The sequence below is a fragment of the Toxotes jaculatrix genome, chromosome 20, assembly GCF_017976425.1.
Source record: "Toxotes jaculatrix isolate fToxJac2 chromosome 20, fToxJac2.pri, whole genome shotgun sequence".
NCBI lineage: Eukaryota > Metazoa > Chordata > Actinopteri > Toxotidae > Toxotes > Toxotes jaculatrix.
Window position 1 is genome coordinate 269,863 of NC_054413.1, and position 27,974 is coordinate 297,836.

The window sequence follows — 27,974 nt, forward strand, 5'->3', positions numbered from 1 at the left end:
CAAACTTCATTCATTCATTTCAAAAAATGTTCATTTTCTGTTCATCACTTCACAGAGAGGCTGATTTTTATTGGTCAGACACGTGAGGACGATGCCTCTGATTGGAGCATGAGGACTGATCAGACCTGGTCCAGGTGGTGTGTGACGTACAGGTAAGATTTATTCATAATGAAATGACACAGACTTTAAAATCTCTCTGTTGTGATTCTGTCCCCGAGGTCCAGACATCGCCCGACTCCAACACGTCCACAGTTTGTCCTCATTAGCGTCCCTCAGCCCGGCTCATTGTTTTCAGGCCTTACTTCATTTCCAGGATGTTTAAAAAGATGATTTCCCAGAGAGCACCGAGGCTCCGCCCACCGCGTCTGTCTCCATCCAGACCCGACGTGTTTAACGTGTTTATTAAAAAGCAGAAACGAGGATGAAAACATGAAACTGTGATTAATTAAAGCAGCAGATCGCAACCTAAAAACATTTAAACACCACGACGCACAAAACCTGATTGTCTTTAAAAACTAAAGTGGACCGAAGACGCCCGTCCATCTCGTGGAGGTGGGACGTCCTCCTCCTCAGCCCTCCAGCTGCCACTGCTGCGCCTGCGAAGCGTCGCATATCGCCATGGAGACGTAACCCTTAGGCCCGACTGGCTGAGCAACAGAGAGACACTGTCCCACTGAGACCTGGTAGAGCCGGTTAGACTTCTACAGGAGAGAGAGAGAGACGTCAGTCCAGCAGGAGAGACACACCGAGGACACCAGGACGCACAACTACAGTCAACTACACAATGAGTCTGTATCACATTTATATCATTTATAATACATTAATGCCTCGGTGTGTGTGTGTCTGTGTGTGTGTGTGTCTGTGTGCGTGTGTCTGTGCATGCGTGTGTGTCTGTGCGTGTGTGTGCGTGTGCGTGTGCGTGCTGTCGTCTCACCCCCAGGCTCCACTGCTGCGACCCCCCTGAGCCGTGACACTTCATCAGTCTGGGGGGGTCAAAGGTCCTGACCTCTGACACGTCCAGACACAGCAGACCTGCCAGGACCAGCTGACCCTCCTCATCATAGGCCCAGTCCTACACACAGTCAGGGGTAAAGGTCAAAGGTCACGGTGAAGGCTGCGTTTGGGTTAGCGAGGACTAAAACCTGTATTTGTCGTGGGAGGTGATGTGGTTGGTTCACCTGTTCGGGGTCGCGGGGGTCACACGGTCGCAGGACGACGGCTCCGCCCTTCTGACTGACTCGGCCCTGGGCCACGAGACAACGCCCGGTCGCCAGGTTACGAAGCTGGAAGACGTCAAACACAAAGGACACGTGTGCTCAGTGTGTGTCGCGTTTCCGACTCAAACATAACCAGATTTCATTGGCTGGTCCGGTACCCGGCCTCTCTGCAGGACTTTGGGGCGTCTCAGACCCTTGTTGATGAACAGCGGCGGCTGCTGCTTGTTGCCGTTGGCGACGGTCTGCATCTCAGGGTAGACCGTGTCCAGGTACCACCGAAATGAGTGACACTGCAGCCGCTTCCTCAGCGCCACGCGCTCGCTGATGTCGCCGTAGCTGCGCTCACGCAGCTCTGGACGCAGAGACAGATACTGCTCCTGAGGGGACCACAGACACAGGAAGTGAGGTCAGAGGTCAGACGCTTCAGCTGCCTATGGGATCACAGCTCTGTGTGCGTGCCTTTTCACCTTGTACTCATCCATCCACACGTGTGCTAGCCGCAAGGAATTATGGGCCATGGTGTCCTGTCCCCCAGGTGAGCCGTAGGGCCGCCTCTTCCTGAAGATATGGCCGACTCTGGAGCAGGGGATGATGAGCAGCTGACCGCCACACATCCAGATCTGAGTGAGACGCACACGCACGCACACACGCACGCACGCACACACGGACACGCACACGGACACGCACACACACGCACACACGGACACGCACACACGGACACACACACACACTGAATGAAATCACCATCAGCTGCAGCTTCACCTGAGACACAGAGTCTCTGTCCACACCACTATCTCCTGTCTTCGTGCTAAGCTAGCTTAACATGAATGATGCCTTCACTGACAGTCAGTAAACATGTGTTCTCACCCTGAAGGAGATTTCCAGGTTCTCCCCGCCCCAAATGTCCATGCCGGCGTCGTATTGGCCGAGCTCATTGAAGTACTTCCTGTTGATTGCAAACAGACCGCCTGCCATGGTTGGAGACCTGTGGGTGGGGGGAGGGGGGAGGGGGGAGGGGGGGGGGGGGGGGGGGGGGTCTGATGAGTCTGATGGATCACATTTGGTCAGCTGCTTACTGATTGATCAGCTGCTTACTGATTGATCAGCTGGTTACCTGATTGGTCCAGTGGCTCCCTCAGGCCCGTTGAGCTCAGAGGGGGGGACGGGGTCCCACTTGAAGTGCAGCCCCCAGTTGAACCCACCCCTGACGATGGGGGAGGGCGAGTAGGTGAGCGTGTCGGCTGAGATGATGTCGATGACGGGGCAGACCACGGTGCGGCGGTCCTTCTGGAGGGGCGCCAGCAGAGGCTGCAGCCACGCCTGGTTCACCTCACAGTGACTGTCCAGGAAGACCAGCACCTCACCTGGACACAGACAGGTGAGTGAGGACGTAGGATTCAGGAACAGAGACATTATTTATTACTGTTATAACAACGAATGAATTTAAATGACTGTGTGTCAGCATGGACAGAAGATGCACAGCTGAAGGACGTACCAGTAGCATGTGAGGCTCCTATCATGCGTCCTCTGATGAGTCCTTCCCTCCTCTGGTTCCTCACCAGTTTGACTTTCCCGTTCAGGTCCTCCCTGACGTAGCGATCAAGGTCGTCCTTCAGCTCCTCTGAATCAACACGAAGACTTTAATCTTTAAAAACATCTCACAAACATTCCACGGTCAGTCCGAACAAACATGGCGGGGAACGCGTGTTACCGAGCTCGCTGTGGTCGTCCACCAGGATGATCTCGTGCAGCAGGTAGGCCGGCGTTCGATCCAGCACGCTGTGAACCGTCCTCAGCAGGGCGGAGAACGCCTCGTTGAAGAAACAGATCACTACGCTGGCGGAGGGTAGAGTCAGAGGATACACCACGTCCCGACACCTGCACAGACGTTTGTCATCAGTATCAGTTTATATTTATTTATATTTAACCCCTCCCTCCCTGATTGGCTGCACACTAACATGGTGTCATTAACCCTGCAGGTGCATCCAGGTGAGACTCTAAGATCTGAGGTGAGAGCTCTGTCTGTTGTTACGTGTCTGATCCAGTGCTGGTATCAGCAGCACCAGTGCTTCTTACTGGGAGTCTCTGGTGTCGGGTATCTCTCTGTGGAAGCCCAGTCTGGTGGAGATGAGGACGTTGAAGGCGTGTCGATGGTAACCCGTGTCCCTGACCTCCTGATCCGCCTCGTTAAAGATCATCCCTGCAGACAGACACAGCGTCAGAGAGCCGACACCTGGTCCTGTGTGTTCAACTCAAACCAGAGCATCGGCGCCTGAACACACCACAGCCTCTCACCCATCTCTGGCGACAGATCCACCCCCTTATTGGCCGGCAGAGGCCAACGCCCCGCCCTCTGGTTGGCCAGAACCCTGGTGATTGGCTGGCTGCGGTGCTGCACGGGGGTCCTGCTGCGGCCGGGCTCGGCTCCCAGAGAGAAATAGAGGAAGAGGAGGACGGACCAGGTCGCCGAGGTGACGAGGCAGCCGTAACAGAAGTACCGCAGCGTGACACTGGCCATGATGGCCGAGCGAGCATCGCCTTACATTACGCTGCAGAGAGAGAGAGAGAGAGAGAGAGAGGATGGTGACAGTATGAGTGAAGTGTCTGTACTGTGGTTCAAGGTGAAAGCCAGTCATCCACTTATTACTGATTATTACTATTTATTACTGGCGTCTGATGAACTCTCCCCGGGCCCCTCTGCCCGGGCCCCTCTGCCCGGGCCCCTCTCCCCGGGCCCCTCTCCCCGGGGGCCCCTCTCCTGGTCTCTGGCTGATCTGCAGCCTCAGATGTGATGAAGCAGCAGGACAAACATTTACCAGCTCACATTAAGAACTAACTGAGAGGTCAGAGGTCACAGACTCTCTCTCAGGATTTTATGATGCCCCTGAATGAGACAACGTGACTCCAGCGTTTCAGAGAGGACGGTGTCTCTGGAGCTGAACTTCGTGAATGTCGATCCAGCGTCTGTACGTTGGAGCAAACGAACAAACCTGAGGAGGGGGTCACATGACTGCTGAGTGCTAATTAGGCAGCTGACACAGGTGCGTCCAGTGTCCTCTGTTCTTTGTCCTCTGTTCATTCAGAGCTCAGCTGCAAACAGGAGGAGCAGAGTCAGGTGTCCTCTGATGAACTGGTTAATTATTCATTTATTCACTGACAAGCCATAACAGCACAGACCTGGTTCATGTTCACACAGCAGCGAACTGTGAAAACCTAAAGCCACAGTACGGATTAAATGTTAGTAAAAGCTGATATGCAACAGGTGAACTCGCACCATCAATCAATCAATCAATCAATCAATCAGTCAATCAGTTTCTTACATCGACCAAACATTTACTCCAGGAGGCGGGAGCTCATTCCTTCGACTGCTCCCACACCACGTGAACGCACCGCAGCTGTTTCCGTCCACTCAGCTTTTATCAGTCTTTTAAACTGAAGTCACCTGTTCGCCAGCAAACAGCAGTGTGAACCGGAGTGACACCTTTCTGAATTAAAATGCATTCAGATTCATGTGTGTGCCGAATTAAAATAAGGATCTTGCCGAGACTGAGGGGCTCGGTTTACCGTAAAAGAACGAGGGACCGCTGCGAAGAGACAGTTTACTCTGAAAATTCCATGTTTTTAAACGGAGGTTCGGGTGAGCCTTTTCCGTGAGGAGCACAGAGCGTAGGGTTAAACGCAGACACGCGCTGTAAAGCTCCTGAGCTGTAACCGTGGTTGTGGGTCGGCTGAGCCCATTGTCTGCACCACAGCAGCGGTAACGGCCACTTACACTGAAAATTAAAATTCTCTGGGAAACAGAGGGGAACGATCAGCCGAGCGGAAGCTGAACTAACGTAAGACCGAGAGTGAAGCTGAGCCGACGCGAACAAAACGCTGGCTCGTGTCTGAACAGCTCGAACTTCATGTCTGTGGGTAAATTAACGGTCCCGAGGGCGAAGCTCGAGCATCAGCGGTGCTAGCAAAACCGCGTCCGATAATGGAATTCGCTAGCGTTAGCGCTAGCTGAACTCAGAGGAGTAATGTGTTCATCGCAGAGCTTTAGAAGAAATGAATTTCACCCCGAAATACACCGACGTTATATCATGGCCGACACTTCAGTCTGATGACTGAACTCTACTCACGGTTCATTAGCTCGCAGCAGTTTGCTCAGCGGCACTCTGGCCAACTGGTTGAATCCCGTCAGGTTGCAAGTCAGTTAACCGCTGCGGTAAAATGATGAGTTTTTCCAATGGAGTTCTGACTGTAGCCGCAGCGGCAGACGAACTGTTTACCTTCTCTCTGTCATCACAGACGCCGTCCGTGAGTCCGCAGCACCGACACAAGTTTCCCCACAGACAGCATCAAGTCTGGCAACATACACCACGTGACTTCCGGTCAATACTTTCACAATAAGACAAACCAAACTGGTCCCGAGTTCCTTTTTAATCAGGTGAGTCTGAAAAATAAAATTGGGCACTCAGGTTATTTATTGTGTGTTTTTGTAATGACATGTTTATTACATTTTATTCAGAGTGCTGACTGGTTTGGGCCTGGTGGAAGTTACCTGGTGTCCTTCTGGTTATTGTTTTGTGACACAGGCTCAGGGGCCTGTCACCACTCTGCATTTACCGGGCAGCTCATGCTGTTAGCATCCTGCTAATTCTGAAGGTTTTACCGGTAAAATCACCAACATTAGTGCTTCTACTCTCCATAACACTCGAGTGAATGGACTGGTGATCCTGACTGTAATGTCCTGATTTGGACAGCAGGTGGCGCTGTTGTTAGATTAGACAAACCCTGTCTTCACACGTTGCCTGCAGGTGAGACTGGTTTCACTGAATCCCTGAGGTTTATCTGAATGATTCTTACTGTCAGACTGTGGCTGTGGAGGTGGACTCTGACAAGCTGGGTTCGAACCTGTGACATGGACACGACTGGAACACATCAACAGAAACATCAGCTTCAGTGAAGGACAGGAAGCTCTGACATTTGATCAACTCTTCTCATCCAGTTTCCCATTAAGCAGCTTTTAGGTTGAAAATGCTGCAGCTGCATTAGAGTCAGTATCACAGTAAAACACCAAACCAGCATGTCCACTGGTGGAAAGTCACTAAGTGCATTTACTGAGGAGCGTGTCTGTAATGATGAGGCCACTCTGCATTATCACAGCTTTACTTTAATCAGTGATTTTTTCAGTCTTCTTTAAACAACAGGCTCAGCACGAAGACGTTATCATGCTGACTCATCAACATCATCGTATTTACCATGACTGGCCCCACCCACTGAGGGTTTGCACTGTCTGACTCTGGTGAAAAACAGTTTTATTCCATCTGAATCATTTTAAGCTATAAGCTTAAAAACCTGTCCACATCTGAACAAGAAGTACTTTTGCTGCTCGTCTGCTGGCTCCAGCCAAGTTCACTTTTTATGTGAAATACAAAAAAATAAAGTGCAAAAAAAAAAAAAAATATTGACACGTTCAGTTTCTGGTCCAATAAAAAAAGTAACTACAGTTTAAAAGAAGAAAAAAAAAGAAAATTCCATCAGATGTTCCTCAGAAATAAACTGATATTTACACAATAACAATGAATCTTTCCACTGCTGGACACCAGACGTCTGACTCTGCAGGTTCCCTGTGATGTGAGGGTGTCTCAGTGGATTCAGTGTGAGAGGAGCATTGTCAGTGACGCAGCCTCTTCCATCATGTTCTGCTGCACGTTCCTGCGTCACCACTGTGGAAGTTAGAGTAGCTGCCTGTGTGATAACGTTCCAGAGCGGAGCATCGTGAACCAGGACAGAGCTCTGGTGTCTCACGTCTTCAAACTGAGCTGAGCTCAGTCATTTACAGAGACTTGTTAAACCGTCTGTATAGAAGCTACTTCATTAAAAAGTGGTCCTGATGTTCCACACTCTGCCGCTGACTCACATCCTGCATCGTCTTTCACTCTGACTCAGACAAACACAGGAAACTGTGAAGACAGTGTCTCTGAGGTGTCTTTTGTCCTGTGTGTCCTCCTTTAATGGTTTGGTTCATCGTGTCACTCCAAGGATTGGTTAGCCTAGCTTAGCACAAAGACTGGAAGCAGGGGGAAACTGTTAGCCTGCCTCCTCCAAGTCTGCCCATCTGTCTGCCTGTCTGTCTGTCTGTCTGTCTGCCTGCCTGCCTGTCTGCCTGTGTCTGTCTGTCTGCCTGCCCATCTGTCTGCCCATCTGTCTGTCTGCCTGTCTGCCTGTCTGTCTGCCTGTCTGTCTGTCTGCCTGCCTGCCTGTCTGCCTGTCTGTCTGCCTGTCTGCCTGTCTGTCTGTCTGAGTAAACTCAGCTCTAATTTAACAGGCTTCAGTGAACCTTGGTTAGTTTTAAGGTGGACCAGAGCTGATACCGTCACAGACAAACTGAAACCCTTGTTTGAACTTGTGGCCTGGTGGTCTAGTGGTTGAGATGCAAACCCAGTGACCTAAAGCTTCGCTGGTTTAATTCCTTTCCCTGTTAACAATGTTATAACTAAAGTAATTCTGATGGTTCAAATGTCTCTTTAAGGCTAAAAACCTCTGAAGTTAAATCTACATTTAATTACACCGGGAGTTTAATGTTTGTAGCTGTGTTTATTTTCTCAGTTTAGCTGAAACTTGTTGTTCATTTTGTTTTACTGCTTAAAAACATTAAAGTTTGTTAGAATGTTAGAATCCACTGATCGTTTCTAAGTGTGTGTTCAGTCCAGTTTGACCACAGAATGTGTATCTGTATAAAAAGGTTTTAGCTCTGTGCTAACTACTGTTAGCTTTTATTTTGAAACTCCTCCCCTGGGTCTGACAGCAGCAGCAGCTCAGTGATGGATGTGCAGCTCTGACTGTGTCCCTCTGTTCTCACTTTGTATTCACCTCAATACAAGTAGATCACAGCAGCACCTAGTGGACGTTAGAGGAACTGCTGCTCTCAGGCTGCTGGCTGGAGTGGATCAAACCAGTTCAGACTGGTTTCGGTTGGACTGGTCTGGACCAAGAGTTATTTGTGGGTAAAGAGGACTCCCAGTGTGATCCCGGCTGCTCCCAGTACAGCCAGTCCAAACACTGTCCTCAGAGACCAGAAACTGAGTGGAGGTCTGGACTCACCATACAGCTCCACAAAGGCATCCTGGGAAATGAGAGAGAGAGAGAGACAGAGAGAGAGAGAGAGAGAGAGAGGTGGACAGGACACAGACCAGATCAGTTCTTCTGTCTCTGACAGATTCCAAATGACTGAAGTGAAGTTTTAACAACGCTGACACAAGAAGTTGCTGTCAACATGTTTACCGACAACAACAATAGAATTGATCAGTCTATTGATAAAGTTGATGCAACCCCTCAACTTACTCAAGGGGTTCCTCAGGGTTCCAGACTGGGTCCTGTGTGTGTGTGTTTCTCCTGCTGTGATGGAAGATTCGTTTCAGCTGAGCACAGTTACAGTTTCTGTTTGTGTCGTCACGTGACTGACACCTACAGCATGAACACACACACACAGCGGCAGTGTGCTGTGTGTGCGCTGCATGTTTGTTGTGTGTGTGATCAGTCGAGCGTGAACACGGAAGCGTTGGGTTCTTTCCCTGCGTGGTGTGTGCTGAGGTGGAACAGTAATATGATGATTAGGGGAGAACCCTCCTCCTGCTGTAGAACCTCCTCTGTGCATGTGCAGCTTTGTGTTTCTACAGTCTGACTTCTGTCCAACCATCTTAATGTTTATCTTTCACTGACCATGTTCCACCAATAAGAACCCTGATTTTAGGTTCCCACACATCAAAGGTGTTCCTGTAAAACCCAGCCTGTGGTTACCTGTATACGAATGAACAGAGGAGAGTCAGTGTCAGGGAGGCATTCAATCCAACTGACCCAGGAACAGCAGCTGGATCCGCTGTGATCCGCTGTGATCTGCTGTGATCTGCTGTGATCAGCTGGATCAGCTGTGATCTGCTGTGATCAGCTGGGTCCGCTGTGATCCGCTGTGATCCACTGGATCAGCTGTGATCAGCTGTGATCCGCTGTGATCCACTGTGATCAGCTGTGATCCGCTGTGATCCACTGTGATCCGCTGTGATCTGCTGTGATCACAGCAGGATTCTGAATGGAGTTCTGCAGGATGGACATCAGAGATGATGTCCTCAGGAAGTGATGTCACTCTGCGTGGTAGTATGATAGTTAGGACATTTCTGTGTCTTCACCCACAATGGACATTTAACGTGTATAAACCGTCTCCTCTCTGACGCACGCCAACGACCTTCACTGTGTCCGTCCTTCATGTCTCTACCATGCAGATGAGGTTTGATTGACAGCTTCAGATAAAAAAGCCTTCAAACACCACAGAGCAAACACACGCAGCGACTGGATGATTGACAGCTCATTTATCAGCCCGTGGACTGAAGGCGGCGGCTCAGGAAACGTGGACGGAGCATGAACTGAGTTCTGAAGCAGACTGAAGTCAAAGTTTTGTCACTGTGGCTGAAATCAGCTCATCATGAGTCTGAGTCACACTTCTCTGAAACAGTGAGTCACATGGAGCGAACGTGTGTGTGTGTGTGTGTCTGCGTGCATGTGTTTGTGTGTGTGTGTGTTTCTGTGTGTGTGTGTGTGTGTGTGTGTGTGTGTGTGTGTGTGTGTTTTGCTGAGTGGACTGATCAGAAATGAGCACGCTGTTCTTTACCAGCAGGAGGGGGAGCCCTTGTCCGCTGAGGCTGGGGGTCTGGGTGTGGACACTGTGTGGACACTGTGTTCTGTGGACGTGGACGGCACAGACTAACCATGGTTCGTGTTTCTGGGAGGAGAGGCTGATCTTTTCAATCCAGCATCACAAACTCAATTCATCCTGAGAGTCCAGACGCCTCAGTGACACACGCGTGTTCGCGTTCTGGTTTTATTATTGAATTATTGGTGTTTAATAATAAGAAACATCCACGTGCAGGAGATCCACACACAGGCTGTCATCAGCTTTCTGAACGTCTTGATGGAAACATTTTGTCAGTGAATTCTGAGAAAGCAGCTCAGCTCACCACTGCCTGTGTTCTTAGAGCTAACAACACACACACACACACGCACACACACACACACAGCTTTACCTGCTTCAGTGCTGGTGTCTGAAATAAGACAAACCACCAGCTCTTCAGACTCCCTTTGAAAATTCACTGACAACTGAAAACACACAGTTGACCTGTGGTGTGTGTGTGTGTGTGTGTGTGTGTGTGTGTGTGTGTGTGTGTGTGTGTGTGTGTGTGTGTGTGTGTGTGTGTGTGTGTGTGTGTGTGGATTAAAGCTTGTCGTGTTATTTAGGTTGAGCAGAGTTCTACAGAAACAGCCTGTCAGCCGACCTGAAGCCTGAGGCGGAAACTCAACCACAGTCATTACCTGGAAAGGTATTTCTAGGTAATACCACACACACACACACGCACACGCACACACACACACACACACACACACACACACACACACACACACACACACACGTCTTATCAGGCAGCAGATAAAACTGAAGGAAATAGCTGCAACAGGAGAGAATATAAATAGAAAGTAAAAGCTTCACTCTGCTGTGTTCAGGGGTCTCTCGCTCGCTCTCTCTCTCTTACTAACAGACACACACACACACACTCAGGCCTCACAACATGAGGATGATATGCTGCTTTCTGATGGTCCAGTTAACAGGCAGCTGGTTTTAAATATGAAGTTTTCCAAAGGAAGTTTGGTTATTATGTTATTTCACTGTGTTTTCCCTCAGAGTCTGGAATGGACCAGTTACTGCCTCTTTAAAAAGGGTTAATAAAACATGTTTGCTCAAAAAGGAAGAATCCAGTTTAGTCCAGAAACCAGACTTCTGTTAGCATTCAGACGTTAACACGTCAGATTTATTGTTTAGCTCAGGTTTTTCAAAACATCATTTTCAGGTCACATATGAGTTTTGAGTCATAAACATGTTGAGTTAGATGTTTTCATCTGATCATTTCTTGGACTCATTCATCGGCTCTTCAGTCTGTAACTGAGCTGCATGTTTCTGTCTCAGTTTCATGAAAACAGCCTCTCAGTTTCTGTTTTTATGTCTGTCTGCAAACCTGTCGCTCTGTCCTTCATCACCCGGCTCACACACACACACACACACACACTCACACACACACACACACACACTCTGCAGAGTTTTAGGGATTTTCTGCACTTTGCATATAATTTGCATTCAAACCAAAATACTCAGTTCTCTGTCTGCAGTGTCACATCTGATCTCTCCCCTGAACCACACACACACACACACACACACACACACACAATCCAAACAAAGACCTCTCAATCATCCTGAGGCATTTCAAGGACCCTTGGATTCAGGGGTTTCACCCTGGAACCTCTTCAGGGATCCTGGGATTGAACCGATTTCAGAAACTTCTGAAACTCTGTCAGAGGCTCAAGCCTCTCTGACCTATTGAGCTCTGGAAGGATCCAAGAATCTCCTTCAAGAACCCCAAGAGTTCTGTCAAACGTTTTTCAGGACTGCTGGAACCCTTTCCACCCTGAACCCTATCCTGACCCCTCCCTCCAAAAACCCTGCTGTTTGAATGTTTTCAGTGTTTTACACTGAACAACCACACACTCTCACACACACACTCTCTCACACACACACTCTCACACACACACAGCACAGATCAGCTGATTCAACAGAGATGAGGGAAGTCTCTGGAAGTCATCGGAATGTGAGATAGAGCTGATGGAAGAGGAAATAAGAAAAGAGATAAAGAAAAAAGAAAGGGATGAAAGAAGGAAACAATCACCATGATTCTAATTTGACTGAAAAATGAATGTAGTCTGGTTTGTGAGTATGAGGAAGAACTAGAGAAAGACAGGAATCTTTGTCCTCCTACCCATCCTCCGTTGTCTTCTATCCATCCCTGGAGCAGCGGTGAGTCCAGACTCTCCTCCATCCACCTGGCAATGTCGTCCACCTGCCACCCCCCACCCCTCTTGGTGACCTCAGCGCTCAGAGCCCCTCCCAGCTCCATCATGGCTACGATGCGTCCCCAGTTCACCCCGTCCTTGAACAGCTCCTCACAGACAGCCATCAGGCTTCGCCGTCGCGCTAAGTGGGTGTCGCCCCCGCTCAGCAGCAGCACAGACACCTGGGCGGACAGGTTGCCATGATAACGGTGTTCCAGCTTGTCACCGGCACTCCGCAGGGCGACCTGCAGCTGGGGCGGGGCCAACCAGGGATCTAGGAGGAGACAGCCAATTAGCAAATAGGAGGCATGTGATGTCATCATAATGCAAGGGACAAAAAACAAGGCGGAGTTAGATTACCCTAGCTACAGTGACATCATGTGACCTCATTGCACAGAAAGCAGTGGGACCGCTAATACACTGTCGTCAAAAGGAGTCCGTAACACACTCCAGCTGCACAGGCTGTGGAAACTGCCCCATAATGCATTGCGTCTCTTCAGACTAGGTCTGCTTTAAAATCCCCGCCAGTCCATGCTGCTGCTGCCAGTGCGTGTGAAATGCATTCTGGGTGCGAACAGGCTTGGTAATGGCTCCTTTAGGAGGCAGCATGCAGTACGTTAGCAGGGGGTTCTGAACTCAGCCCGCGTCACATGACCAGCCCTTCTTCTTCTCTCAGTACGATGATGGCTCCGTTACCTGTTTTTACCTTTACTGCTAACTGGTCGTACCTTTACCAGCAGCAGGACCTGAGGTACAAGCTCTAACAGCATCAGGAGGTTATAATAACGCGAGCAGTGGTGAAGTATTACTTCCTGTAGTAGCGTTGATATCAGCAGTACAGGTGCGAACACCAGCGGTTGCCGCGACAACCTGAGTAAACTTCCTCACCTTGCTGGGCGTCGTCCTGAGCGACCCCCAGGTGTAATGTCCTCACTCGGGCAAGTCTCCACGACGCTGCCGATGACGAGGCTTCGCTGTGTCTCTGCTGGTTGGCGCTGGGTTGGCGGGGCGGGAAACGCCAGGCCACGCCCTTTCTGAGCAGCTTGTAGCGGAGGTAATCCTCCACGATGTCGTGGCTGGTGTACGTGGCAGCCATCGCCCCCTGCAGGCCCACTGCTGTTGGAGCAGTTAAGCTGCCACTCCACACATTCCTGATCCTTGAAGACTGTCCAATAGGATCACAGCACCTGGTGACGTCAGCAGGCTCCGCGTGATTAAGGTGGAATCTGACACAGAGAAAAAGCTTCACTTTGATCCAGCAGAGGCAGTGAAGTGTCCCCCAGAGGACACGTCCCTCAGCTGAAGAACATTTACAGACCTCCTCCTTCAAACCGAAGCTTCAGGCCATGATCGATCAGCATCCAGCATTATCGATTACCGGTGGATTGACAGCCGGGTGACGCCGCGCGCCTCAAGACCCGGTTCCGCTCTGAAGAGATGAAAAAGAAAATCCCACATGATGCTGAGGAGCGGAGGAAATGCGTCAGCTGCTCGATCAATAATCGATATCCGGAGGTTCAGAAATTCAGTTCACAAGAAGAAATATTTTCCAGGAATCCGCGGAGAGAAGTGAGACGAGCTCCGGGTCCTGGTCTTCCTCCGGGTTGGCAGTCCTCACTGAGACTGCACGTGCTACACACACACACACACACACACACACACCCAGTGGTTACGCCCCCTCGTTATGACCGAGGGGATTCCCCCCCCCAACGGTCCTCTCACTGCCAGAGAACGTCCAAAGGATGAGGATGATGATGTCCCGACTCTGTCCCCGCTCTGTCCCTGCTCTGTCCCCTCTCTGTCCCCGCTCCTCAGTGTGAATAACTTGTTCACTTCCTCTCTCTGCATCTCATTCATGCTCTCACCTCATTACCCTGAGTTGTGTTTATTGTTAGTACCTTGTACCTCTGTGGTGGTATCATTAGTAATAGAAGCGCTAAGTAGCTCATATTAATGTTTGTTATTTTAATGAGTATTAATACTTTTGATGGTGGTGGTGACAGTAGAAGTATTAATGGCAGATATATTTGTAGAGACAGTTGGAGTACAGTTGGAGTACAGTTGGAGTATCGCAGTACTTGTCGTCTTCCTCCTTGTGAACATTCTCATCATCACTTGTTTTTGTGTCCGTGCTGCTTCAGGTCCAGTGATGCAGAGTTTGTGTGTTCGTCCTCCAGCTGTGTGTTTGTTACACACTCCGTGACACATAAAGTTTGTTTAGAAGGAAAAAAGCGTCAGTCTGAGTTGAAGTTGTGTGTTTGCTGCCACCTGTCGGATCAGCTGCTCAGCGGACGGACTGCAGGTGTGTAGCTGCAGTGTGGTTGTGCAGCAGGTACATGTTAGTGTGTTTGTAACATCCTGCTGTCAGACAGCGGCCTGAGCAGCTGCTGCTGACACAATGCAGCTACTGTGTTTACTGAGTGTGTGTGTGTGTGTGTGTGTGTCACACGCAGAGGTGTTTACGGTGCAGCTGAAATCACGTGAATGCAGCACACACACACACACACACACACACACACACACACACACACACACACTCCTCTCTCCGGTTACCGGGGCCGTGTCAGATGTGTTTCTATTTTCTCCATCTTTCCCTCCGACCCGGAACTGCTCTGTCGGGGGGGGGGCGAGAGACATAGAGACAGACAGAGAGAGAGAGAGAGAGAGGACGGTCCATCACACAGGTATTACATTTCACTCTCTCTCTCTCTCTCTCTCTCTCTCTCTCTCTCTCTCTCTCTCTCTCTCTCTCTCTCTCTCTCTCTCGCGCTCTCCGCTCTCTGCACCGACCCGGTGACAACAACCGACCACCGACCGGACCTGACTCTGAGCCGGACCTGAACCACAACATGTCCCTGCAGCTGCCTCCGTGCGTGATAGACTGCGGGACCGGGTGAGCACGCGCACACACACACACAGAGTAAAGACTGTGACGTCATACGTGTTTTTATGAACATCATGTTTGTCGAGAGCAGGATCTATGTGTGTGTGTGTGTGTGTGTTGTTTCAGGATAGATTAGTATGATAATAACAGACCTGACTGATTCATTTATGATGGGATATTATGGGATAAGACTGGACCCAGAACCCTGTGGGTCTGTCCATCAGGTCCTCCGTCCTGTGGTCCAGGTCTTGTTCTGGACTGTGTCCTGTAAACAAAGATGATGGGAAACCAGTGAATATTCACATGGTGTTTCCGTGCACTCAGCGCTCCTCTGACTGTTTAAATCATGGTAACGTTACGTCTTTACGTCGTGAAACACAGACTGCAGCTGATTCTGCAGCTGCAGTCTGTTCCTGTTTCCTTCCAGGTGTTTCCATATGTGAATCATGCCCCGCTGTGTGTGATGGACACTATCAGGATTTGAACAGTTGCTGTCTGGAGCACATGTTGTGTGAGTCCCCACCCACAGATCTGTGATCAGTCTATTCTGGTCTGGATGTGTGAATGTAGGACAGCTGCTGCACTCGGCCCATCAGACTGTCAGCAGCAGGAAACCTCCTCGAGCTGCTCATGTATCAGGACAGGGACAAGAAACCAGCACATTCACGCTGAAGAGGAAAAGTTGCAGTCAGGAGACAGAGAGGACAGATATGGAGGAAGGTGGCAGGGACACTGGACAATCAGGACATCATATTTCTCTGGTGCAGACTTCACTGAGTCCCCCTGCTGCCCAGTCACATGACTTCATCACTTACATTAGTCAGAGAAAGAAGAGGAAGAGCTCACAGATTTCTGAACCAGCCTGTGACAGTCTCACTGCACCCACTGTACCCACTGCACCCACTGCACTCACTGCACTCACTGCACTCACTGCACCCACTGTACCCACTGTACCCACTGCACTCACTGCACTCACTGCACCCACTGCACTCACTGCACCCACTGCACCCACTGCACTCACTGTACTGAAGTAGAGTGCTTCAGTGTTTCAGGTGGAGCTAGCTACTTTTTACTGTAGGGGGCAGCTAATGATTGTTTTCATTATTGATTAATATGCAGATTTTCTTGATCAATTGACTCATTGGTTGTTTTGTCTGATCAACTTTTCAAACCTCAGTATTCAAAATAAATTAAGATCACTCAAATAATCCAAATGAAAATCATCACATGAAAAAGACCAAAGACAGTGTGTGGATCATTTACTGCTGATGCCAAAGCCTCAGTTAGAAACTCTGCCTGTGTCAGGTGAATGATCCTTAGTCAGAGCTTGGATAAATGTTCCTGAGTGAAATGAGAAACTAATCTGTCGTGAACGTTCCTCAGAGGCAGATGTTGGGATCCTCCCTGGACGCCGGCTGCACGGTTTGCTAACAGAGTTTTTTCTGTCTGACTGCAGGTACACAAAGATCGGCTACGCTGGAAATACAGAGCCACAGTTCATCATGCCCTCGTGTAAGCACCACGCACAGTCACTACAACAGCAACTCAGTCAGAGACCTCACACCATCAGTCAGAGACATCACACCATCAGCCAGAGACCACACCATCAGTCAGTGACATCACACCATCAGTCAGAGACATCACACCATCAGTCAGAGACATCACACCATCAGTCAGAGACCTCACACCATCAGTCAGAGACCTCACACCATCAGTCAGAGACCTCACACCATCAGTCAGAGACATCACACCATCAGTCAGAGACCTCACACCATCAGTCAGAGACCTCACACCATCAGTCAGAGACATCACACCATCAGTCAGAGACCTCACACCATCAGTCAGAGACATCACACCATCAGCCAGAGACCTCACACCATCAATTCAAGATTCAAGATTCAAAGGGTTTATTGTCATTTGCACAGTAAGGAAACAGGTTTCCCTGTACAATGAAATTCTTACTTTGCTCTTCACCCAGAATGCCATACAAAACGTTGTAAGTAAATAAAATAGATAATAGTATTTACAAAATATTAATAAGAGCATAAGTGAAAAAAAAAAAAAAAAAGTTACACAAAATATAAACTGTACTGATATATACAAATCAGCTGTTGTGCAAATTCAGCTGAGAGTGAAGACTGTGCAAAAGAACTGTTATGTGAACAGTGCAGTATGTGTGCAGTTATTAAGGTGCAGAACAGTAATAAATAATAACAGTCAGTATGTGCAAAAGTTGCAGCCTGTTGTTACAGACTCCTGTCAGCTGTTGAGGAGTCTGATGGCAGACGGGAAGAAAGAGTTTTTAAGTCTGGTGGTCCTGCACTTCACACTCCTGTACCTCCGGCCTGAAGGGAGGAGAGTGAACAGACCTTGTTGTGGGTGGGTGGGGTCCTTGATGATGGAGGCAGCTCTCCTGTGGACTCTGCGCTGGTAGATGCTCTGCAGAGAGGGCAGAGGAGTCCTGGTGATCTTAGACGCAGTCTTCACCACTCTCTGCAGGCGTTTGCGGTCCATGGCAGTGGAGCTGCCGTGCCACACAGTGATGCAGCTGGTCAAGATGGACTCAACAACGCAGCTATAGAAGTTCCTGAGGATCTTTGGTGACATGCCAAACTTCCTCAGCCTCCTCAGGAAGTACAGCCGCTGCTGAGCTTTCTTCACCAGCTGTGTGGTGTTGAGTGTCCAGGTGAGGTCGTGGCTGAGGTGGACCCCCAAGTATTTAAAGCTGCTCACCCTCTCCACTTCCAGACCCCGGATAAGTAGTGGCTGATGAGGGCTCCTCTCCTTCCTCATGTCCACTATCATCTCCTTGGTCTTGTCTGTGTTGAGGGTGAGGTTGTTGTCCTCACACCATGTCACCAGAGTGGCCACCTCCCTCCTGTAGGCTGCCTCGTTCCCGCCAGTGATGCGTCCTATCACGGCGGTGTCGTCCGCAAACTTCAGGATGATGTTGTCCTTGTGAGAGGCCACACAGTCGTGGGTGAACAGGGTGTAGAGGATGGGACTGAGGACACAGCCCTGTGGTGTGCCGATGTTTGTGATGATGCTGGCTGAAGTCTTTTTCCCTATTCTGACAGACTGAGGCCTGCCAGTCAGAAAGTCCAGGAGCCAGTCACAGATGAAGGGGTGTAGTCCAAGGGAGAACAGTTTGTGTGTGAGCTTGTGGGGAATGACCGTGTTGAATGCGGAACTGTAGTCAATAAAGAGCATCCTGATGTAGGAGTCCTTATTCTCCAGGTGTGAGAGGGAGATGTGCAGTGCTGCGGCGATAGCATCTGAGGTGGACCTGTTGGACCGGTAGGCGTACTGCAGGGGGTCCAGTGTGGCCGGGACGCTGCTCTGAATGTGGGGCAGCACCACTCTCTCAAAGCACTTCATAATGATTGGAGTGAGTGCTACTGGCCTGTAGTCATTCAGGCAGGTGGGGGGGCTCTTCTTGGGGAGGGGGACAATGGTAGTGGTCTTGAAGCAGGAGGGAACAGTTCTCTGGCTGAGGGAGAGATTGAATATGGAGGTGAGAACGTCTGTCAGCTCGTTGGCACATGCTCTGAGGGCTCGTCCAGGAATGTTGTCTGGTCCTGCCGCCTTGCGGGGGTTGATCCTCCTCAGGGCTTTGTGTACCTGGGCTGATGAGACGACTGGTGGGGGTGAGGGGGGTGTAGTGGTCTGAGAGTCTGTGGGCCTCCTCTCTGTGTGGGCGGTGGAGGTCTCAAAGCGGGTGTAGAATGTATCAGTCAGAGACCTCACACCATCAGTCAGAGACATCACACCATCAGTCAGAGACATCACACCATCAGTCAGAGACATCACACCATCAGTCAGAGACCTCACACCATCAGTCAGTGACATCACACCATCAGTCAGAGACATCACACCATCAGTCAGAGACATCACACCATCAGCCAGAGACATCACACCATCAGCCAGAGACCTCACACCATCAGTCAGAGACCTCACACCATCAGTCAGAGACATCACACCATCAGTCAGAGACATCACACCATCAGTCAGAGACATCACACCATCAGTCAGAGACCACACCATCAGTCAGAGACCTCACACCATCAGTCAGAGACATCACACCATCAGTCAGAGACATCACACCATCAGTCAGAGACATCACACCATCAGTCAGAGACATCACACCATCAGTCAGAGACCTCACACCATCAGTCAGAGACCACACCATCAGTCAGAGACCTCACACCATCAGTCAGAGACCACACCATCAGTCAGAGACATCACACCATCAGTCAGAGACCTCACACCATCAGTCAGAGACATCACACCATCAGTCAGAGACATCACACCATCAGTCAGAGACATCACACCATCAACCAGAGACATCACACCATCAGTCAGAGACATCACACCATCAGTCAGAGACATCACACCATCAGTCAGAGACCTCACACCATCAGTCAGAGACCTCACACCATCAGTCAGAGACATCACACCATCAGTCCAATCCTCTGGACCTCGGACTTTAGACTCTGATGATATGTAGCCTCAGCAGATCCCTCACACACTCATGCATTTATAAATAACTTTGTACCAGTGTGTGGACATTATCTGACTTTGTCATGGTGGACAGTGAGGACAGATGGGGACGTTACAGCTCATGGTGCCACCATCTGCAAATAACTGAACACGAACCCTAACCCACGAACACGTGTCAGTAAATCAGGTTTCTGTACCTGAATAAATAAATCTATGATCGATGAAACACCTGAGCCATATGAATTTATATTTATGTGTGAATTTCCTTTTTTCACTTTTTGTCTTGCCCCTTCTATCTCTCTATCTCTCTATCTATCTGACGCGGACCAGGCATTGCGATCAAGGAGTCAGCCAGCGTGGGAGAACAGGCCCAGAGGAGGCTTGTACGAGGAGTGGACGACCTGGACTTCTACATCGGAGACGAAGCAGTAGACAAACCGAACTACGCAACCAAGGTGGGAGACAATAAAGGACTGTTCTCTCATGAGGCCCATTGGCTTTACAATCCAACTGCTGGTGATGAGTTTTGTCTTTTTCTCTTCCATCCTCATCTTCTTCTCCGTCTTCATGTTCTTCTTCTCCGTCTTCACGTTCTTCTTCTCTGTCTTCATGGCCTTCTTCTCCGTCGTGTTTGTGGTTTAGTGGCCGATCCGTCATGGGATGGTTGAAGACTGGGATCTGATGGAGAAGTTCATGGAGCAGGTCATCTTCAAATACCTTCGAGCTGAACCTGAGGACCACAGCTTCCTCATGGTAAACGGACACTGTTTGTTTACTCTGTCTCTTCAACCAAATCCACTGTACACAGAAGGCAACCGTTGCTATGGTTACCTGTAGTTAAATGTGAACATGAGATTTTTTACGAGCACTCGGTTTTTAATCATGATTTTTTAAAGAAGGTCGTAGAGGTTCCAGGGGCCCTTGAGGACACTGTAGAGAGAGAGACCACTGAATAGTTTGCAAAGGTTCTTGATGAAGCTGTAGACGTCCTCAAGGAAGTGTTAGAGGTCCTTGAGTAGGTTCCAGGCAGCGCTGAGGTTGTATCTGGAGCAGGTTCAGAGGCTTTGGAGGTCCTTGGAGGTCCTTGAGGAGTTACTGTTGGTGGTTGAGGGTTTTTGAGTGAATTAAGTGGTATCGTGCCGAAGCATCGTTACTGTTGGTATGGTTACCTGTTGCTTAATATAACACTGTTGACCTGAGTGCGTAGACACCAAACAGCCAATCAGAAAGCAGGATTCTCTGTCCGAGGTTATAATGTGTGTGTGTGCAGACAGAGCCTCCTCTCAACACTCCAGAGAACAGAGAGTACCTGGCTGAGATCATGTTTGAGACATTCAACATACCTGGACTCTACATTGCAGTACAGGTGAGACACACAGACAGACAGGTGAGACACAGACAGACACTCACAGAGGTCCTTGAGGAAGTTCATGCAGTGTCATGAAATAAAGTGTGTGCCTCCATCAGGCGGTGCTGGCATTGGCGGCGTCGTGGACGTCACGGCAGGTCGGACAGAGGACTCTGACTGGGATTGTCATCGACAGTGGGGACGGAGTGACGCACGCCATCCCTGTGGTCAGACACGCACATGTCATTTTATATTGTACTGGCTGCTGTTTGGATCCTCTCTGCTCACTGATTGGTCGGTGTGACCGTCTGTCACAGGCTGAGGGCTACGTGATTGGCAGCTGTATAAAGCACATCCCCATCGCAGGGCGGGACATCACCTTCTTTATCCAGCAGCTGCTCAGAGACAGAGAGGTGGGGATTCCTCCAGAGCAGTCCCTGGAGACCGCCAAGGCCGTCAAGGTACCAGCGTCCTCCTCTGATCCTCACCCCTTCACTCCTCTGATCCTCACCCCTTCACTCCTCTGATCCTCACTCCTTCACTCCTCTGATCCTCACTTCTCCTCCTCATCAACTCTCCTCTTTATTTACTCCTCTTCTGCTCCTCCTTTCTCTTTCTGTTTGTCTTCAGAGGAGACGGAGTCACAGAGTCAGAGTTTCTGTGTGTGTGTGTTTGTGTGTATTTTGGTGTGTATATCTGTGTGTAGGAGCGGTACTGTTACATCTGTCCAGACATCGTGAAGGAGTTCACAAAGTACGACTCTGACCCGGGAAAATGGATCAAACAGTACCGAGGAGTGAATGCCGTCAGTAAGACCGCCTTCCACATCGACGTGGGCTACGAACGCTTCCTGGGCCCTGAAATCTTCTTCCACCCTGAGGTACCTCACCGGAGTCTTTAGCCTCTTTAAGTTCCCAGCTCTGATGTTACAGCACGTAGTGTAAAGCAGGTAAGAGGAGCTGAAAGGTAAAGGCCGAGTGGATGCACACAGGATATGACATCACGTAAAGACAAAGGCAGAGTTCGGTTACAGGTTGTGTTTTTTGGAGGTTGTTGGATAAACTATAAATGTGTGTAAATGTAAACGTGTGTTTTCCAGTTTGCTAACCCAGACTTCATGCAGCCCATCTCTGATGTGGTGGACGAGGTCATTCAGAGCTGTCCAATCGATGTGAGGAGGCCGCTGTATAAGGTAACACCTGTAGGTTTTATCCACACAGGCCGCAGATATGGTTGTTGTTGTCAGATGTCTTACTCTGGAGCGAGCTGTGAGCCCCAGGTGTTTAGAATGAAAGGTGTGTGTGTGTGTGCGTGGCAGAACATTGTGTTGTCCGGAGGATCCACCATGTTCAGAGACTTTGGGCGGCGTCTGCAGAGAGACCTGAAGAGAGTGGTGGACGCCCGCCTGAGACTGAGTGAAGAGCTGAGTGGGGGACGGATAAAGGTCAGTGTCAGTTTGGTTTATTTGACTCAGACAGGAGGAGGACTCCACGTCCACAGAGTCCGGGACTGATTCCCACTGTGGTTCTTCCTGTACATGAACTGATTCTGCAGCCGAAGCCGATTGAGGTTCAGGTCGTCACACATCACATGCAGCGTTACGCCGTCTGGTTCGGAGGCTCCATGCTGGCGTCCACGGTAAAGACAGACACACACACACACACAGAGTCAAACTGACAAACTCTACTCTTTGATTATTAACAAAATTTTTGTTTGTTTGTTTGTTTGTTGCTGACTCGTCGTTGTGTTTGTAGCCTGAGTTTTTCCAGGTGTGTCACTCAAAGAAGGACTACGATGAGATTGGCCCGAGCATCTGTCGACACAACCCCGTCTTCGGCATCATGTCCTGATGGCGGCAGCAGCTACAGACGGCTAACCTGTTAGCCTGTCGGCCTTTTAGCCTGCTGCCCACTAGATAGCCAGCCAGTCAGCCTGTTAGCCTGTTAGCCTGTGGGTCCTGTAGCTTGCTGGACTGTTTACCTGCTATCTGCTAGCCACCAGCCACTTAGCCAATAACCTGTTAGTCTCTTGCCCCATTCAGTTTTTAGCTCACTTGGCCACCAGACTGTTAGCAGGCTAGCTCAGCCTCATCAAGCACAGGAACATCTGGAGGAAGTGAAGCACAAACAGACAGAAAACAGTGAAAACCACGTGCTGTCATTCGTTTGCTGTCGAAGTGTTGGCAGCACGGATCCGAGCGGAGTTCACACAGTGATCAGACCTGAATACGAGCCGACGCCTGCTCAGGATCAATGATGGAGAACAGGTGTTTAATGTCTGAGTGAAGCAGTTCAACAAAAAGCCCAGGAGTGAATGCATGTTCTTGGTTGAGTGTTGGAGTTCTGCTGTGACCCGTCCTGATCATCTCTGTCCAGTCACGTCTTCCTCTGCAGGCGTCTCAGAGCGTTGCCTGATATTTTAAAACTCTTTGGCCTGATGGGACAGTTTGACTGAATGGAAAGTGATTTATGTTCAGGTTGTAGCTGATACTGCAACACGATGCTTCCTGTTTATGTCCCCCAAAGCATTATGGGAACTGCAGTTTAGACTTAGAGCATTATCATCCCCGATTACAAGGAAGACAAAGAACAGCAATCGAATGACAGCGTCTTTTAATATCAGTGTTTTTCATGTTGCACAATCTCACTGTTAAAGTGAGTGAAAATTATTATAATCTATGATATAATCTGTCAATTTAATGTATTTAGAACTTTATTCAGTAACTTCATTGACTGTTTTGTTACTTTAGAGACAACAAACATGAATGTGACTCAGTGTGAGGTGACAGGTTTCACAGCCAGAAGCCGGTCTGAGCTCATGTCCCCGTGCTGGACAGCAGAGTTTGGTCTGGGTAAAGGCAGAGAGCAGGTCAGCACTGACAGCTGCAGGCGCTTTGTTTATTGTTTGTATTTACTTCTTTTTGTCGTCTGTTCTCACAAACAGCCTGCTGTTCCTTCACACGCCGCTCAGAGTCACTTCAGACCCAACTGCAGGAATAAGCCTCCTCATAGTTAATGGCTTTATTTTTAATATTTTGAGTCTAATTAATTTCTACAAGTGACTGATGTGACTCTGAATCATAACCTGTGTGTGTGTGTGTGTGTGTGTCCTTCACCATCAGAAACTCCTGCACTCTGTTTATATTTGTAAAGAAAAAGAGTGAATGAGATCACAGAACTAACACATGACTGATAAACTCTCTCTCTCACACACACACACATTTCTAAATGCTGTGTGCTGAGACAGGTATGAAACTGATCCAGGAACAGACCAAAGCGTAGCACAGCACCTTCAGCTGGACTCTGGTGTGTTCAGGTACAATCACGTGAAACTAATTCACAGAGAGTGCTTCAGTCAGTAGGTACAGCATCTGTACTGGTGCTGACTTGATTTGTTGGTTTTCCGTTTCACGTGTCTCTGCGTTGTCTCTCAGCCCTGCAGGTTTCCACAGGTGTTCATGATAAGCAGCTGTCAGGTGTATTGATTATCACACTAACAGCTGACTGATCAGACGTGATGTTGTGGTTTGGACCTGAGCCTCTGGTCTCTGAGCAGCTGAGGACTGCTGAGTGACTTTGTTTTTGGCGACGCCCACACGGAGCTGATTGGACGAATGTGAACGCTCTGTGGTTTGATACTGAGCTGCTGTCAATAAACAGTGCACCTCCCACGGCGTCTCTGCTCTCTTCTTCCAGGTGATCATGGAAACCTTCGGTTCATGATGCACGTTCACTGAGTACGAACGTGTTGTAGATCTGCTGAAGCTCAGTCTGTGCATACGAGCATGATGATCAACACACTGAGATTCAGATTCTGCAGTTCACACTCTGATGCAGAAGGTGGCAGCAGTACCCCTAAAAAGTCTATGGTCCCATGTGTCCATGTGTCCATGTGTCCAGATCAGCATGAATGATGGGATGAATCATGTCAACATGGATCAGAGCCTCAGAGGAATCCAGAGGAGCTGCAGCTGTTTGAGAGCGAAGGGAGAGAGTGTGTGTGAGTGTGTGTGTGTGTGTGAGTGTGTGTGTGAGTGTGTGAGTGTGTGTGTGAGTGTGTGTGTGTGTGAGTGTGTGTGAGTGTGTGTGTGAGTGTGTGTGTGTGTGTGTGTGTGTGTGTTTCCTGAGGAATCAGGCTCATTAAAACAGCTTCAATATAAAAGGCAGGCAGAAATAAAACAGGTGGCGCGTGTTCCGCTGCCGTTACGGTAACGTGTCACTCTCCGTCCTTTACGGTAAAACGGCAGGAGCAGGAAGTGAGTTCAGACGGAGGCGGCGGAGTTCAGGAGGAGAGGATGAAGTTCGTGCTGAAATGAGTGAAAGCGGCGCTCAGGTCTGAAAACGAGCACGTTCCGTTCCGTTTGATGAAGTAATCAGAAAGTTTGTTTAACGCGCAGTTTTATTGGACAGTCTGTCACGTGTTTTCTGTCCGTTTCAACCTAAGAGTCCGATTCCTCACCGGAACTACTGCTGCATGTTTTCAAACTAAAAGCCCCAACTCAGCAGAGGCTTTATATTTAATCATCGGCAGAGAACAGCTCTTATTTCAGTACAGACATCAGTACAGACATCAATACAGACATCAGTACCATCTGTAGTACTGTGGTACTGTGGTACTGATGGTAGTTATAGTAGATCCAGGCCCAGGAGCAGGACTTACTATTGATGATTGGTGATTGGTGATTGGGGCTGTGTTGGTTGTTGTACAGTCTACATGCTGGTTCAGTCTGTGTTGAACAGTTCATATACAGGATGTGGTACAGTCTATGTCCTGGTACAGTGTGAACAGCAGAGTGATGAGCTGTGTGTCTCTGCAGCTGTTTGCTCGTCTGGAGGCTCGTCGCTGTCTGAAGGACATTGAACCGCGTCTGTTTCCTGAAGATGGTGGACCCAACTATGGTGACTGACCACGCCCACTTCCTTTCAGCTGATAGATCCTTTTACCACGTGTCACGTGACCTCTATGGTTTTATTCTGTGACACAGAGCTCATGGAGGAACACACTTAGAGAAAGACTGATGCTGTTTGCATCAGAACCGTCCTCGTCCTGAATGAGTCCGACCTGAACACAGACCTGAAACACGTGTTGCTATGGTTCAGCGTGACCTCACTTCCTGAGGATATCATTGTTCCTTCAGATTAAACTTCCAGAAATCCACTTAGAAATCAGCGGACAACTACAGACCATCTTACGATGGGATCACTCCAGCTGCGAGGACTCTGACCCATGAGTACTCAGGACTCAGTGCCACGTTATTACAGGAGTACTCGTACTCATGGATCAGACCACGCCCCCATCTTCAAAATCTGTCTTTATTTCACACCTGTAAAGTTTGGATCATACACAGTTTTAATGCTATCATGGTTAGAGAGAGAGACAGACAGAGAGACAGAGACAGACAGAGAGAGACAGAGACACACATCTAACAAAGCAGTTAAACCTCCTCTGTGTTCCCTCCATTCTTGCCATGATGACACACACACACACACTCATCAGGTGAAAGTACCTGGGGGGTTTAGAACCAGGTGATCAGCTCACGTGTTTGTACTTTCAGGTGAGGTGGTGGAGCTGTATGGGACAGAGGGAACAGGTGAGTTCACAGCACAGCTAACAGTTATTCCTTTAACCTGGTCTGAACCTCCTCTGATGTGTGTGTGTGTGTGTCTCAGGTAAGACAGAACTGCTGTACCACCTGCTCTGTCGCTGTGTGTTACCAAAGGCTGCTGGCGGTCTGGAAGTGGACGTTGTGTTCGTGGACACCGACTACAGTCTGGACATGTTACGACTGGTCAGCATCGTGGACAGCAGACTGAACGCAGGTAAACTCGTTACACGTTTTCTAACAGCTGTTCATCTTTTGTTCCGACTGATTGAACGGAGAGTTCCTCGTTCTCATGGCGCCCTCTCAGGCTGCAGTGGGACACACTGCTCCAGCGCCCCACTCAGGACAAGCTTTAGCACGACTGCTCAGGATGTAATGACCTCAGCAGCCTTTAGGGGGCGCTGCCATCTGTCACGTCTGTTCTTCAGTGAATTACACCACAGTGTAAATCTCTCTCTCTCCCTCCCATGCTCTCTGTGTCCAGCTCTCTCTACCAGTTCACCCTCAGCCGGTTCAGATGAGGCAGCGTTGCGTTCGTGTCTTTCTCGCCTGCTGGTCGTCCACTGCTCCTCCTCCTCCCAGCTCCTCCTCACCCTCCACTTCCTGGAAACCTCCTTCTCGTCGCGGCCTGGCCTGGCGCTCCTTCTTGTTGACAGCATCTCCGCTTTCTATTGGCTGGACCGCTCCGAGGGTGGGGCCAGCCTCGCCAAGCAGGAGGAGAAGCTCAGCAAGTGTTCAGATCTGCTGGGCCGACTGCTCAGGTGGATAGTCATCAAGTAGGAGGTTCTAGTGTTCGCTTGTGATGTTTGACTCAATCTGTCGCTCCTCCTTTCAGGGATTACAGAATCACTGTGTTTGCCACCTGCCACGCCATCAGGAGGAGCCACAGTGGATCCTCCTCCTCCTCTGAGCCCGACCGGCCGTACCTCTGTCGCTCCTGGCAACGGCTGGTGACACACCGGCTGCTGTGCTCCCGGCAGGAGGCTGCAAACAGCATGGCCTCTGCAGCAGGAGGCAGCAAAGAGCAGAGGATGCAGCAGGTCTTCTCCGTTCACTGCACCTCCTCTTCCTCCTCCTCTGGGACGAAGGCTTACAGGAGCAGCTCCTTCTACGTCACAGAGGGAGGAGTGGAGTTTTTCTCGTCTTCCTTTCACCAGTGAAGTTCTGGTTTTTGATGTTTTAGTGAAAGTGTAGTTATTTATGTTTGGATCGAATAAATACATTTGTCAGAGTTAAATAAAGTTTTGTTGTGATCCAGGAGGTGTTATTGTTTTATCATGTTTTACTGCGGCAGGACAGCTGGTTCTGAGTGGAGCTGATTACACCTGTGCACTGATGTTTGTGAATACCTGATTCTGGTTCTCATTTGTGAATTAGGAAAAGTAAAATCCGAGCTACCTGAAGCTGTTTGGGAGGCTCACCATAGAACAACAACTTACTCAGATTCAAAAGTTTCTAGGTATTCTCAGGGTGGGTCTAACGGTCAGTGAGGAGGTTCCAGAGGTC

General features: G+C 49.4%; 4 protein-coding genes across 7 annotated transcripts; 2 read left to right on the plus strand and 2 right to left on the minus strand.

The window, feature by feature from the left end:
* Nucleotides 1-31: 31 nt before the first annotated feature.
* galnt11 (UDP-N-acetyl-alpha-D-galactosamine:polypeptide N-acetylgalactosaminyltransferase 11 (GalNAc-T11)) lies at nt 32-5,600 on the minus strand. Of its 3 annotated transcripts, none has more exons than XM_041065345.1 (12): nt 5,492-5,600; nt 3,513-3,766; nt 3,294-3,417; nt 2,929-3,095; nt 2,713-2,838; nt 2,332-2,581; nt 2,085-2,202; nt 1,685-1,837; nt 1,376-1,594; nt 1,179-1,283; nt 935-1,072; nt 32-698 (listed from the first exon to the last, which is right to left on the minus strand). In XM_041065345.1, the coding sequence occupies exons 2-12, from the start codon at nt 3,733-3,735 to the stop codon at nt 570-572; spliced, it is 1,752 nt and encodes a 583-aa protein (XP_040921279.1). In that variant the 5' UTR covers nt 3,736-3,766; nt 5,492-5,600; the 3' UTR covers nt 32-569. The 3 variants fall into 3 exon arrangements, with proteins under 3 accessions (XP_040921279.1, XP_040921277.1, XP_040921278.1); XM_041065343.1 differs by having other exon boundaries at nt 33-701; XM_041065344.1 differs by lacking the exon at nt 5,492-5,600 and adding an exon at nt 5,342-5,485 and having other exon boundaries at nt 33-701.
* Nucleotides 5,601-6,369: 769 nt separating this feature from the next.
* Nucleotides 6,370-13,912, minus strand: LOC121200210 (apoptosis regulator Bcl-2-like). Its single transcript, XM_041065349.1, has 3 exons — nt 13,023-13,912; nt 12,062-12,408; nt 6,370-8,331 (listed from the first exon to the last, which is right to left on the minus strand). Exons 1-3 carry the CDS (start codon nt 13,228-13,230, stop codon nt 8,203-8,205), a joined length of 684 nt encoding a protein of 227 aa, XP_040921283.1. The 5' UTR covers nt 13,231-13,912; the 3' UTR covers nt 6,370-8,202.
* Nucleotides 13,913-14,760: 848 nt separating this feature from the next.
* On the plus strand, nt 14,761-24,497 carry actr3b (actin related protein 3B). 2 transcript variants are annotated; one of them, XM_041065348.1, is made up of 13 exons: nt 14,761-14,831; nt 14,872-15,027; nt 16,475-16,530; nt 19,849-19,973; nt 20,161-20,271; nt 20,789-20,884; nt 20,986-21,093; nt 21,184-21,327; nt 21,573-21,746; nt 21,966-22,058; nt 22,185-22,310; nt 22,421-22,504; nt 22,621-24,497. In XM_041065348.1, exons 2-13 carry the CDS (start codon nt 14,984-14,986, stop codon nt 22,714-22,716), a joined length of 1,257 nt encoding a protein of 418 aa, XP_040921282.1. In that variant the 5' UTR covers nt 14,761-14,831; nt 14,872-14,983; the 3' UTR covers nt 22,717-24,497. The 2 variants fall into 2 exon arrangements, with proteins under 2 accessions (XP_040921282.1, XP_040921280.1); XM_041065346.1 differs by having other exon boundaries at nt 14,762-14,831; nt 14,886-15,027.
* xrcc2 (X-ray repair complementing defective repair in Chinese hamster cells 2) lies at nt 23,627-27,728 on the plus strand. Its single transcript, XM_041066292.1, has 7 exons — nt 23,627-23,717; nt 25,113-25,198; nt 25,683-25,764; nt 26,421-26,456; nt 26,536-26,685; nt 26,953-27,229; nt 27,304-27,728. Exons 1-7 carry the CDS (start codon nt 23,627-23,629, stop codon nt 27,626-27,628), a joined length of 1,047 nt encoding a protein of 348 aa, XP_040922226.1. The 3' UTR covers nt 27,629-27,728.
* Nucleotides 27,729-27,974: the final 246 nt, after the last annotated feature.

Coding starts and splice junctions, on each gene's coding strand:
- LOC121200210 (XM_041065349.1), bottom strand. CDS start 13,230: ATGGCTGCCACGTACACCAGCCACGACATCGTGGAGGATTACCTCCGC. Junction 12,409..13,022: donor TCAGGACGACGCCCAGCAAG/GTGAGGAAGTTT, acceptor GTCTCCTCCTAG/ATCCCTGGTTGGCCCCGCCC. Junction 8,332..12,061: donor TAGAAGACAACGGAGGATGG/GTAGGAGGACAA, acceptor CTCATTTCCCAG/GATGCCTTTGTGGAGCTGTA.
- xrcc2 (XM_041066292.1), top strand. CDS start 23,627: ATGAATGTGACTCAGTGTGAGGTGACAGGTTTCACAGCCAGAAGCCGG. Junction 25,765..26,420: donor AGATGGTGGACCCAACTATG/GTGACTGACCAC, acceptor TTGTACTTTCAG/GTGAGGTGGTGGAGCTGTAT. Junction 26,457..26,535: donor GTATGGGACAGAGGGAACAG/GTGAGTTCACAG, acceptor TGTGTGTCTCAG/GTAAGACAGAACTGCTGTAC.
- galnt11 (XM_041065343.1), bottom strand. CDS start 3,735: ATGGCCAGTGTCACGCTGCGGTACTTCTGTTACGGCTGCCTCGTCACC. Junction 3,096..3,293: donor CCCGACACCAGAGACTCCCA/GTAAGAAGCACT, acceptor ACGTCTGTGCAG/GTGTCGGGACGTGGTGTATC. Junction 2,582..2,712: donor AGGAGCCTCACATGCTACTG/GTACGTCCTTCA, acceptor GTCTGTGTCCAG/GTGAGGTGCTGGTCTTCCTG.
- actr3b (XM_041065348.1), top strand. CDS start 14,984: ATGTCCCTGCAGCTGCCTCCGTGCGTGATAGACTGCGGGACCGG. Junction 19,974..20,160: donor AACCGAACTACGCAACCAAG/GTGGGAGACAAT, acceptor TTTGTGGTTTAG/TGGCCGATCCGTCATGGGAT. Junction 22,505..22,620: donor GCTCCATGCTGGCGTCCACG/GTAAAGACAGAC, acceptor TTGTGTTTGTAG/CCTGAGTTTTTCCAGGTGTG.